General features: G+C 43.5%; 1 protein-coding gene and 1 long non-coding RNA gene across 2 annotated transcripts in view; both read right to left on the bottom strand.

Moving 5' to 3' along the window:
- The window catches only part of LOC134396937 (uncharacterized), a 212491-nt gene that overhangs the window by 17301 nt on the left and 181273 nt on the right, over positions 1-13917 (bottom strand). The gene's annotated exons all lie outside the window — the stretch shown is intronic.
- Positions 1-13917, bottom strand: part of SCIN (scinderin) — a 58686-nt gene that overhangs the window by 15268 nt on the left and 29501 nt on the right. The window contains exons 5-8 of the mRNA XM_063123539.1: positions 7379-7471; positions 6180-6312; positions 4197-4285; positions 2583-2798 (exon numbers count right to left, since the gene is read on the bottom strand). Of these exons, the coding sequence (XP_062979609.1) occupies positions 2583-2798; positions 4197-4285; positions 6180-6312; positions 7379-7471 (531 nt within the window). The remainder of the gene's footprint in view (positions 1-2582; positions 2799-4196; positions 4286-6179; positions 6313-7378; positions 7472-13917) is intronic.

The raw sequence follows: 13917 nt of genomic DNA, 5'->3' as shown, positions 1-13917 counted from the left end.
GGTACATATATGCACGCCCTGTCTCTCCTGGAACTCTCAAGTCTCGTGAGATTTCTGAGACAAGAAGGCTGGAACAAGAAGCAGCAGGATTGAGTGCAACTGCTTCTTGGTCCCGCTGTGTGCAGGTGACCAGTGGGACCAAGAAGGAACTGGCTACTTGCACGCCTCCTGCCCACCTGGACTGCTTGCTTGGGCGGCCAGCAAGATGCACTTGTCAGATGCATTCATGGCTTCTTGGTCCCACCGGCCACGTGCACACGGTAGATGGGACAAAGAAGCAGTGAGTGTGGCTAGCAGGTATAGCCAGCTGCCTGCTAAGTAGTACGGGAGGCTGGGAGCCAGCCGGGAGGCATGCAGGAGCAGCTGCTTCTTGGTCCTGCCAACCACCTGCCAGTGGTTGGCGGGATCAAGAAGTGGTGAGTGCGCCCTCAGATGCAGCCAGCTGGTTTTCTGCTCTTCCCCTATTTTGCCACCTGCTGCTACTACATGGAAGAGCAGACCCTGTACCCATTTACCTGGGAGTACGCCTCAATGGGACTGACTTCTACATGGAAGAGCTGACCCTGTACCCATTTACCTGGGAGTACGCCTCAATGGGACTGACTTCTACATGGAAGAGCTGACCCTGTACCCATTTACCTGGGAGTACGCCTCAATGGGACTGACTTCTAAATAGATATATAAAGGATTGCACAGTTATTGTGGCATAAGCTTTCCTGGACTAGATCCCACTTAAGATGCATTAAGTATTATCCTCATTTGGCAGATATATAATACCCATGACTACAGGCAAACACATCTATAAACAGTGAGTCCAAAATTGCCATGAAATGCATTCCATCACTGCCTACAATAAATCTGTTAGCCTGGAAAAAGGCTTGGTTCTTTCTGATAAGGTGATAATTTTTATTGGACCATTCTGACAGCAAGAGCATCCAAGGTTTCAAGTCCCTGGGAGATTTTTCTCAGTGGAAGGCGGATTTGAATCCTTTTAAACTCTCGCCAAGAAAGTTGGCCTTATTTTAACTACACTGTCTCTCCCACATTCTGGTACAAGTATGGGATCCAAGTGTCATACTAAATGTGTCATAGGAGGATAAGATGTTTTTCTTTCAGAAAAAGTAATATTTTGTCTCCTTAACCCACCATTGGCTTTGGATTACTCTATTTCACCGGCAACCACTCAGAACCTCTGACAGAAAAAATTATATAATCCGCAAATGAAAAGCCCATCTCTGAGTTAATATTTAGATGTCAAAATGCAGCAATGGTTCATTCATTCATTCTGTTTACTTCTATCTCAAGAGATTATTAAGACAAAAAGAAAAAATGATGAAGAGTACTACAGCACCTTAAAGATAACTTTGGGCATGTATAGACCTCCTGGCTGGAGGGAGTGGGGAAGATCTCGCGGTATTATGCTCGTGAGATCCACCCCCTCAGTCTACACACAGTGCACGACATCCTGGGAGGACGGAGGATGTCGCACCCACCATTTAAAAAATTGTTTTAATGAAGATGAGCGTTTGAGCGCAAAGGTAAGGGTGGGGATTTTTTTTTAAAAAAAAAAATCCCGCTCACCCCACCCCACCCCCGATGGGCACGGAGCTCCTGAAGAGCTCTGTGCCCGGGTTCAGGCTCCTTGCGAGGAGCGGGGACGAAACCGCGGTGGCAGGCCACACCGCCTGCAGTCTCAGGATCATCCCGAGGCCTCAGGGAAAAACGTGATTAAAGGGTAGGATCATCTCTCCCTGCTCCCGGGATCCCCTGTTCATCATGTGGACGCACAGGGATGATCCTGGGGCGATCCCCGGGATATCAACCCGTGTAGACATGCCCTGTATTTTAGCTTGAACTTTTAGAGGGTAGAGCTCAGCTTTTCCGATAAATATCACACACACCCTCTATGAGGGCAGCGTGGTGACAATGACATATGCCAAATCTTGCAAGAAAGAGGGACTGATAGTCCGATTACTTCATCGGCATGCATTGGTACACTATAGAAGACGGAAGGAAGAAGTCATATCAGAAACTTTCCAAAACTGCTGGACTCTGGACTCCCCCAATTCACTGGGGCCATATTCAAGGTATTTCTGGGATTCAGGGGCAATCTATACGTTACCATTAATGTACAGCACGCAGGAATGTCTTTGACGTTTTATTTAATGAACTGCAAGAATGGGGGACGGGGGCAATCATTATTAGGAACGCTGCATGCAGGGAAAGGAGGTTCGTCCCTTTTCTCCCCAGCTATCCTCATGGATGGAGGGAGGGGATTTTTGTCCAGATTGCTGCTGGTTGGGGGATGAAAATCCTCCCCTCCCCATGCACTGTCGTCCCAATAACAATCCACCCCTCCTACACCTATAATTAATTAAAGAAAAAACAGCCATGTAGCTTCATGTTAAGCACTAAGTGTAATGTGTAGCCTGGCCCTCATATATACAGTCTTTGATTCTTTCATACAATCATGAACTACATGGATTTGCATGGAGGGCAGGATCCAAGGGTTGCAAATCTCCTAAGAACAACAATTAAACAGAGAAGTAAGATAACAATAAAAAGTCAACATGCATACATGCCTCCACTTTCCCAGAGCCATCATCAATCATGTTGTACTGGGCTGCCATCTGCGGAGACTCATGCAACTTGGTAACATCAAATTCAATCTGCTTAATCCTTGCCACCCTCTCTGTGACGTACACTTTTCCGAAGCCATCACTTTGATCTTTGTCTTTCCAGTCTCTAAAGAACTGCTTAAAGATTGGTGTTTCACCGCCTTCTGGAAGAACTTGAATCTGAAATCAAACAAGACCAATAGGCAAGAGTTGAAAAGCCTATACTGTAACTCTACTTTCCTAGAATACCATTGTGTGCGAATCTATGAGTGCTGTATCCATAACTGGATGTAGGAGTATTGACTTTGGGGAAGGGGGAGCTGAAGAAACTAGAGAGATTGGGCATGGCTAGATGAGGGGGGTGGAGGGGGATGATCATGCGATATGACGATTGCGAGATCCTCCCCCTCAGTCTACATGCAGCGCACGATGTCCCGGGAGGACGTTGCAGCCGCCATTTCTTTTAATGGAAAATGAGCGCACAAGCGCTCGAACGAAACTGTAAGTTGTTTTTTTTTAAAAAAAAAACCTTGTGCTCCCCCCACCGCACCTGCGATGGGCACAGAGCTCCTGAGGAGCTCCATGCCCTGGAGGCAGGACAAACTGGGATGGCGGCCCACACCTCCCGGGGTCTCGGGATCATCCTGAGACCATGGGAAAAACCGGGATAGAAGGGTAGGGTGATATCCTGGGGAAAGTGAGGAATCATCCCTCTCTGCTCTTGGGATCCCCTGTGCGTCATGTGGACGCACAGGGACGATCCCGGGGCAATCCCCAGGATATCAACCCGTCTAGCCATGCCCATTATCTCACTATTGTATCCCGCCCTATATCACAAGAATCTCAGTTTATACATTATTATAAACTGTTATGAGTTACGTCTATCTGAATACCTGAGGAAGACTTCCCAATTGAAATGGAATTTCACCAGGAGTTCGTAGAGTAAACTACCAAATAGAACTAGTGTGTTTTAAAACTTGTAGACTGCCAGATATAACTGTAGATTGCCTGGTATAATTCTTTTGTGAAACTGATGATTAAGACTTTCACTGTTGTTTTTTAAAACCTGTTGACTGTTCAGATGACTATTTCAAATAATTATTGAGTTTAATTGTATCATTTAATATTACACATTTTGTATAAAAAGCTAATTACTGGTCCAGTGCTTCGTTGTTTTGTTCCTTGCATTTGGAGTGTTGGGTTTGAAGTAACTGTGAGTGGCTAGCACAGTGGTACTAATATGTATAAAACAGTAAAGGGGTACATTTTATGTAGCTAGTCACGGCTCCTCTCTTTTCCCTTGTGAGTACTTCTTTTGCAGCATTCCCCTATATATCGCCATTCGCCTTATGGATTCATTTCTTGGATTAGGCATATTTGTCTTGAATTAAATGGAGGCACTTCTGGATTAGCCCCACCAGGCCATACATGTTATGCAACTTCTCCCTTAGCCAATACATTTGACCAGCTGCCCCTCTACCAATTGGAGACAAGGTGGCCTTATATCAACTGCACATAGCCACCATACATTCAGGAGTCATCTGGCCTAAAGTGTAGTTGTTTCTCTCATAGGCATACCTGAGTGTTGGCAGGATAGTTCATTTGCTGAATGAAATCTTCAGCTGATTTCATGGCGGCTTTCCTTTCATTCGGATTAGCATTCTTACCTTGTTAAAATAAAGGAGTAGCAAAGGTTACAATAGAGAAAGAGATGGAAAACTCCTAGAAGCTGAAGAGGCAGAAAGAGAGAAGGAGAGAGAGAGAGAGAATATTGCTGACCGAAGGTTTATTATATGGGGGCTGCCTTCATGGCGCCGAGCTGGCACCTCTCCGCCGCCAATCTCCACGGTATTGCTGGTGGGCGGTGGCGGCGGCAAGTTGTCCCTACGAAAGGAGGCAGTGCAGGCTTTCCAGCAGCCATTAGGCTTGGCAGGCCCGCCCCTCTCCCTCCTGTGGCTTCCAGTGAAAAACAGGAGGTAGTCTTCCCCCTGGGAATGCCCCCGGAGTGGCTCCGAGCGAGGACAGACCAGCAAAAGAGCCAGGCTGACCTCACTCTGGCTGGAAAAGTCGGGGTAAGTCCCTGACTTTTCAGCCACCCATCTTCGCCTCCGAGTGCCGGCCCTTTGAATCTGCGGCTGCACATATAACCGACGCAGTGTGGATTCAGAGCCTCCCCGGGGCAAAGACAACATCAAGACAGCTACGTGATGCCCTTGGACACAGGTCGGCAGAGTTTAAATAAGCATAATTCAAAGGCTTCCTGCAACTGTTTTTTTTTAATGCATCTATTAAAACAATGGAAACTGGTGTTTTGACTGATTTTGACAATGAACTGTGTTTGCTTTTGACAAATGAATGTGTAATTAAACTCTTGAATTAAAACAATCCAATTCACTCAGGTTTGCTGTATTTTCTTACTGATTGCTCCATTGCGTCACACCGCAAAACAAGCAGGCTGGAGACCCACCAGAGTAAGCTGTTTACATCCAAGCTCGTAGCCTCAGATGATTCCAGGAAGTAAGAGAAGGGGTGGGGTGGGGTGGGGTGGACACAAAAAAGCAATGCCATACAGAGGGGGAAACCAAAATCCCCCTCCCAAGGGTTACTAGCCAAACTAACCTAGAGAAAGATTCCTTTCAACCCTTCACAGGGCTGACTTTATTATAGCAATTGCTTGGGGTCACAATACTTCTAGGGGCACTTAGTAAATTAACAGGCAAATGTGCCTGCCGAACCCTTGGGACAACAAAATCTCTGGCGATCCTCCAGATGTTTTGGCCTACAACTCTCATCATCCCTAGCCAGCATAGTCAATAGTGAGAGATCATGGGAGATTTAGGCCAAAACATTTGGAGGGCCACAGGCTGCCCGGCCCTAATATAAACTCTGAGTATGAGCATTACCATGGAATCTCCCCCTGCCCCAAATCATTCTTGTCATTACTACTGTGAAAGCTAAGCAGTTATGATCCTGATCAAGAATCTGGATGGGAGACCCATTGAGTAGTATCCAACGTTAGTCCTACTTATAGGAGAGCAACTGAAATGAATGGGGCTTAAATTAGTCCTGATTAATTTAAGTCCCATTCATCTGAGTGGATTTAGTCTAAGTAGGACTGACAGTGGATACTACCCACTCACTATCTGTAATTTTTATAGAGATGAAAGAGTTATAGTTATAGCTTTAGCTATTCACCATTTGTTCTTGACACTTTCACTTAATCGTATCATAGTGAAATTGATGTTGCCTTTCAAAGCTGGACATGGACTCAGGACCCCTGGGTTCAAACAGATGTCCAGCCATAAGCGCTTTAAAATATTGTCCTCTTCCGACTACTTGTTCTGGGCACAGAAGCTCTGATGATCCCACAACCTCCTTCCGCCAGCTCAGAATAACTGCACCACCTTAAGTGGCTGGTTTTTTTACCCCCACTACTGAAATGAGCAGTCATCCTGCACACATGCAAGCTTCTGGAACTGCGTGATTGCACATTAAGTGCCCTATGGAATTACTTGTTAGTAATAATAGTAAAAAAGAGAAGTGAAGAAATTTGTCATATACCTTTCCATACAAATATCTTTCTAGCCACGCCCTGATCCAGTATAAAACACTCTTCAGACAAAAGCATTGCCCTCAAAAAGGGATTTTCTTCTGCAACCACCGAAACCTTCATGGATCCACTTGCATCGGATACCTGATAATGTGGAAAATTCACATTTAGATCAATTCAAAATCAAGATCCAGCAATTCAGATATTTTTTTATATGTAGACTTCATATTGCCTTACTTTTCGAGTGAATGCTTATATCTAAAATGAGAGTCCTGCTTACAGAAAATGTTATTCAGCAGCCACTGGACTGTGAAGAGCGCTTATGTTGACCTTTGAACATTTCATGTTCCTAATTCTTTTAAAACAGCTGCAGGCTAAACAAGCGATGACAGAAAAAGAGAATCTTGGTGGTTTGTTTCACTAAATTTTCTGGTAGAGCACCATAGCAATGTTAAGCTGAAACCACCACCTTCATCAGCAGTAGTAGTATGGAGTGACGGTGACATATGCTTTAAATATGGTAGTAGTAGTAGTAGTAATAATAATAATGTACTTGAAGTATATGCTGCCTTCATTGCTTTTTTAAAAATGCATTTTTTCAGAGCTGGGCTGAAGGTATCAGCAAGTTGGAGAGTAGATATTTTGTGGAAGTTTTCAGTGTTGTAAGGGAGTGTTTGGCTTACTTTATTTAAATCAGGTCATGAGAATTCCCACCACCACCACCACCACCCCATTTTTAAACTCTGAAAAGGGAATATTCTCGTGGGCATTCTGGCGTTTCTCCCAATAGGAAACATGGAAGGGTCATAAGGTTACAGCCTGACTCATGTCCACAATATTTAGTATTTCTTTGATGGACAATGTGAAGGGAGAAAAATAGGGGCATGGAACTTCGTGGAAAAATTGAGGGAGAACAGGCCGGGGGGTTATTGATAAATACCCTCTAAATTCCCTCTTGAATACCCCTCTCTTAATTGTGCCAATTGTTTCTGTTCCTATGGAGGATAGGAAGGAAAGATTTTAATTACTGGTTCCCCCTCATTTTTTTCCTTTTCATTTTATTTGCAAAATAGTACGATTTTACAATAACACTGAAAAGCAATGCAAACCAGAAATCAATGCTTTCCCCTCACCCTGCAGAAACTGAAACTGATGTTGCGACAATTAAGAGAGGTTATTCAAGGGAAAATCTAGACATTTCTGTTCTTACCATGTAGAGTTTTGCAATTCTCCTGTTGGTGATATCAGCAGCCTCATCATCATTGTCATTGCCTTCTCGAAGTTCTGGCTTGTGTCCTAGAACCTTCAGCAAAAAGGGGATGAAAGAAAGGAAAAGACATTGTACTGCAAGGTGAATATCAATCAGGTGCTTTTAATTTCACGCTTTTACCCATGGAGTGATTTAGGAGCATGGCGAGAAGTTTGAGATAATTTCAAAGATTCAAAAGACCAATTGAGGGCCAAATTTTATATGGTGTGGAATGACCTGTGATCAGATCTCCCAACACCTTTGTCTTGGTTTCCGTTCTTCCATGCATATCTAGGGTTTCCTGACAGTCTCCCCTCCAAGCTCCAGCCATACGCAGACCTGCTTAGCTTCAGCAAGGTTGCTACCACATGTGCCTTCAGAGAATACTCAAAGACAGGGTGGGGTGAATGTCTTAATTTCAGTAGCTTAATACAACCATAAGACTCAATATACTGAAGGAAACAAACTTGATTAATAATGTCAAACAAACAAACCCCATATTATAGGGATTGTCCCGGGATCATCCCTGTGCATCCAAATGACACACAGGGGATCCTGGAAGCAGGCAGGGATGACCCCTCCATTTGCCTGGGATAATCCTTAGGTCTAGCTAAGGCCTAGGATTGGCCAAGAAATGAATTCAGATGTTCTCCTACGTGGCCAACTTGGAGGAAAACATCTGATACCATCACATGGTTTTGGACAAGAAAACTGAAAATACATTCCTTATGCACTGAGTATCAAATCATTTTAACAACTCAAATTTCAGAATGATCTTGAGTCCTGATTTTTTGTAAGCCTCTGGGTTTGCCTCAGGATCTGACAAATTCTTAATAGTTGCTGGGGTTATTACTATTATTTGTTACATTTACATCTCACATTTATAGCTCACCTTATGAAGTATTTATTCATAAGTCTGCTCTGTCCTATTTCTGCATTAATGTGCAATTTCTAAAGAAAATCTATATCTGCATGAAAGCTTGTATTTAACTATATAGTTTGAACATATTTTTTCCTAAATACACATTTCTAAATGTATTTCATGTCTCATGTATTGTATCCTAAAATATGCAATTTAAATACAATTTGGTATGTTTTTGGAACCAAGGACTGCATTGCAAAATTTAGAGATGTGCAAAAATTCAAACAACAGCAAAGTTCCCATTGACACATTAGTCAGGGAGGCGCAAATCAGATCCGTTCATAATAGAATTCACAAAGATCATATTCCTCAAGCATTCCCACTGGTGGCAGTACCTGCTCTTAAATAACCAAGCTTATGCAAGTCAACACCTGTGCTTGAAGAGTCACATTTGCAGCCCATCTATCTGATCATCAAAGATGGCTGGTTGCTACATACCCTCTGGTCGATAAGTATGACATCTGTCACTGAATTCATTTCACGCTCATGAGAGAAGGGCTAGCTTAATTTGACTTCATATCCAACTAGTAAAATGTTTAAATAAGATAAGTGCAATGTAATAGCACCCAGTTCGGAGGAGATATTTCTAAAGAAAGGGGTCCCATGTTGACAATGTAAATATTTGATAAGGGAGAAACTGCCAAGCGAAAGATAACAATAGAGAACACCTTAAATGTTTTGAACAGCAACTACCTTGCATGGCTTTCCGTCCCAGAAAATAAATATATTATACAGCCATAAAAAGCAATCACTTCAAATACAATTTCATTTCTCAGCTGGTAAGCGTAGTGGCAATATTCCACTCATATGCATGTCACTCACTTCCTACTGGATAGGTTAGATAATGACACCAGCAAAATGCTCCACGTTATGGCAGGCAGGAAATGGCCCCGGTGAAAGGCTAAATTGCCTCCTCAAGTACAAACATTTGACTCCAGATTTACATGAGTTTACCATTAAGCTTCCAGGACCGATGCAAAATGCTTGTGTTAAACTTGGAAGCCCTAAACAATGTGGGGTCAGTTTATTTGAAGGCCCACCTTCATTTATACATTAAGATCCATTCCAGAGGCCTTGCACACCAGTAAGAAAAATTAGGTTGGCAAGCACCTTGGTTATGGACATCTCTTCCAACTGAATTGTGTACAGCTCCTGCAATTTAGGGGGACCATTTACAAATCTGGACAAGAGAGGTTGCATAAAATTTGCATATGGTAATTTATAGAGAAAAAGATGAAAATTTAGAAATAATTACTATGATTTAACTAGAAATACAGGACATCTCAACATAATGGGGAAAACTTTAATAATAATAATAATAATAATAATAATAATAATAATAATAATAATAATAATAATATTTATTTATTTATTCTTACCCGCCTCTCCCTTTGGATCGAGGCGGGGAACAACATTAGAACAGGAATCAATACATCTTAAAAATTCATGATTTAACATTGATCTGGATAGACCTGCCAGAAAAGGCTAGTCTTTAAAGCTGCCTTAAAATCACACAGAGAGTTAATTTTACGAATCTCCTCCGGCAGGCCATTCCACAATCTGGGGGCGACAGAAGAAAAGGTCCTCTGGGAAACTGATGTCAGCCTAGTTTTAGCTGACTGGAGTAAGTTCACCCCAGAGGACCTGAGTGTGTGGGGTGGACTATATGGGAGAAGGCGATCCCAAAGGTAACCTGGACCCAAACCATTTAGGGCTTTAAAGGTAATGACCAACACTTTGTACTTTGCCCGGAAACTAATTGGCAACCAGTGGAGTGATTTGACCAGGTGATTTGTGTGCGTGCTTGTTCCACTAACCAAACCAGTGCTGAAAGTTGATGAGGAACTTCAAGGCCCCTGCTGCACCCCTTTCTTATGACTCTTTATCTTTAAATCGGACTTAGACTGGACAAGCCCTTCAAATAGAGGACTGCCCCCGATAAAGGAGGGCACATGGCCACCATACATACAATACAGGCCTTCACGCAGGCCTTAAATACATACCTATTCCAGGTGATGTTTTCCTAAGGGCCTTAGAGTCACACTACACATGAGGCTAACTGTGTGGCATGTACCTGAGGCGTGTCTCCTTTTTTGATTCTAGCATAAGCACAAATGGCCCAAATTCGATCATTTTCTATTTTATAAGTGTTTTCAAACTGTCTGAGGATTTCAATGTATTTTATGTTTTGTCGTGAGGCCTATGTCCTAAAAAGCAACCAAAAACCATTTGAATAAAGAAGTAATGAATCCATTCCAAGATCTGCTACACTGCTGTGGTTTCTAGACACTTTTCCAGGTCTCTACCCACAAACAGTTGTCCACAGAAATGAGCTACCTGCTTTTGCAAGACACTCACGACCACTTCTTGCGATCGTTAAAACACGGAACAGCTGCAGAAAAATAGCCAACCCAAGCTGGCTTCCAGCTTGTGGTGAAGTGTTTGTACACAACCTGTCAGCCATGGGTTCAGCCCAGATCTGCATACGCACCACAAAGCACAAGTCCATCTTGCTGTGGTCTGACAAGGCTTAAAACATCAGCCTGTGTAGACTTTTCCTCCAAGTGTCACTATCATTCGATTTGCCATATTTCCAGCATTCAAACACCAGCAAACATATCTGAAACAGTGGCACGAAGTATTATAGATGATAAAGCTTTTGTATAAATATATCTCGGGGGGAAATGCCCACTTCTAATACAAGCCACATATGTTACATGACTTAGTAACATATGTGGCTTGTTTTGTATACTGAGCTACATAAAGTACGCGGTATACAAAACACAGGTAATGGAACGATTTATTCCTTGCCCCCCAAAAGAACACACACACACACGCACCACACAGTTGAGGACAGATAAACGAACATGAAAATGTGATTGGCAGGGATGTCATGTGAAGGCTAACTTAAAATACCTGACAGAACGCCTTTCCCGATGTGAATATACCCGATCACTACGTTCAACATCTAAGGTCCTCCTCTGGGTGCCTACTCTGAGAGAGGCTCAGAATGTGGCAACAAGGGACAGGGACTTTTCGGTGGTGGCCCCCAGACTATGGAACGATCTCCCTGACGAGGCTCGCCTGGCGCCAACGCTGCTATCTTTCCGGCCCCAGGTTAAGACTTTTCTCTTTGCCCAGGCATATGGCGGCACATCTTAATCACCCACATGTTTAGTTTTTTAACGGTTTTTAACGCTTTATGTGTGCATGTTCTGTGTTTAAAAATTTTAAATTTTGTATACTTGTTTTTATCTCAATTTTAGAATTTCTGTAAACCGCCCAGAGAGCTCTGGCTATGGGGGCGGTATATAAGTGAAATAAATAAATAAATAAATAGTAGCAGCAGCAACATTCCAATTTTACAAGGTTGTTCTCAGGAATACTAATTCCATAAAAGAAGTTTGTTTTTACTTTGCCATGGGTTATCAGGATGTTTCTGGAAATGATCCAGAAACAAGGTTACGCTCTAACAATTGAGTGCCATCTCTCTGACTGGAAAACTCATTGTCAGATTTACAGATATGATTAAGAGGGGAAAAAAACATAACAAAAAGAAAACACTACAAGAGGAAACAAATCAAAATAGTTTTCTCTCAGAATTGTTCTCGTTGTTTTTAAAAAGGAATAAAGCCACACCGTAATTTTAGGAATCATGAGGCTCAAAACACGCAAATATACACACACATGCCATTTTTCTCTCTCTATTGGCTCTGTGGCTTTTGACTTGGAATATATGGATATCAAATTTACAAGCCTCTCTAGAGTCATGATGTTTGGAATGGAATCCTGTTAAGAGAAGACTTAGGCCACAGCTAGACCTAAGGTTTATCCTGGGATCATCCAGGGTTTGCCCCTGCCTGAGCACTGGATCCCCTGTGTGTCACCTAGATGAACAGGTTTGACCCCTGGACGATCCAGGGATAAACCTTAGGTCTAGCTATGGCCTTAAATTCTGAACAGCAAAGAAACAAACTTTGTGGGTACCTTGGAGACTACGGGTTGGATTCAGACTTAGTCATGCTTACAGTAGGGCTGCGCACTGCCTTGGTTCCGAACCCCGAATCCGAAGCAAATCAGGGTGATTCGGACCTCCAGATCACGGATCCAAGGTGGTTCGGGCAAAGGCTGAGGCAGTCCGAAGCCGAAGCCAACTGGCTCCAAAGCTTCGGACCGCCTCGGTGCTTCGGAGCCGGCCCCACCTCCCCCACCAGTCTCCTTACCTGCTGCCTCTGTTGCTGCCACCATCTTTCTTCTGGCGGCTTCCGGTGCTGCCGCCAGAAATGAAAGGGAGTAGGCCGTGCGGTTTTAAGATATCATGCCGCTTCTGCTGTGATTAGTACCTCTATGGCTGCCATAGAGGTACTAATCAGCAGAGGCCGTGCGATATCTTAAACTCGTGTGGCCTACACCCTTTCATTTCCGGGGCTGGCTCCAGAAGCCACCAGAAGAAAGATGGTGGCGATGGAGCCAGCAGGTAAGCCTACTTCCAGGCTTCTGCATCGTTGGCAGTGGAAGCTGCTGGACGCAAGCTGGCGGCAGCGGTTAAGGGGGGAAGGGAGCTTACCTGCTGCCTCCGCCATCCAGGTAAGTGGAGAAGGGGAGACTTTTCTGGGTGCTCGCTGCGCAGCAGGCACCCAGAGAAGTCCAAGTCACCTTGGAGGGCCCGGATTTCTTCTCAGCTTCAGCGCAGATTGGGCAAGCCCCAAGGCAGCCCCATGGTGGATTGGGGCTTCTTCGGGGGTGCTGGATCGGCCTCTGAGGCGGATCAGGGAGTGGGTGCACAGCCCTAGCTTAGAGTAGTGTCATTGAAATCAATGGGAACAGTCATGACTAACTTCAGTTCTATTGATTTCAATGGGTCTGCTCAAAATATGACAAAATATGGATCCAATCTTATTATTAATAAAGCATGAACATTTGCAGGTTGTAGCCTATTTCAAAAGAAGCAGGAAGTCCCATAGTCAATTATTTGAAAGCAGCTATCACAATATCTACAATCAGTGTACATTGGCACTGCACATGCAACTTCCTTATTGAAAGCAACAATCCATTCTAACTACTCTTTACTGTGACAGAGAGTGAAAAACAGGTATACATGTGACACAGAGCTTAAATGGCTCTGGACTGCAATACCTGATGGAGTACCTCTGCCAACATGAACCTACCAAGACACCACCCAAGGCCTTCCTCCTAATGCCGCCTCGAAAGGTGGCAAGAAGGGACGGGGCCTTTTCCGTGATGGCCCCTCGATTATGGAATGATCTCCCCACTGAGGCCCACCTGTCATTTTTTTTGGCACTGTTAAAACTGTCCTCTACAACCAGGCATTTAATTAAAAGCATATGATGGGCATTTATGTCACCTGTCTTAACAGGTCTAGTATTTTATTGAAACTGTTTTTAGCTGTTTAAACTGTTTTAAATCTTGTATGCTGTATTTTCATTATATTGTGAATTGTAGTGAACCATCCAAAAAGCTTCAGCTATTGGGCAGTATAGAAATGACATGGACATTTCTTTTTCATCTTATAAAAATAGACTGTTCTGTCCAGTAACCAACAGGCTTGCGCTTGTGG

Source organism: Elgaria multicarinata, chromosome 1 (genome assembly GCF_023053635.1).
Source record: "Elgaria multicarinata webbii isolate HBS135686 ecotype San Diego chromosome 1, rElgMul1.1.pri, whole genome shotgun sequence".
NCBI lineage: Eukaryota > Metazoa > Chordata > Lepidosauria > Squamata > Anguidae > Elgaria > Elgaria multicarinata.
Note: the sequence above shows the minus strand (reverse complement) of the source record. Positions and strands in the feature narration are given on the sequence as shown.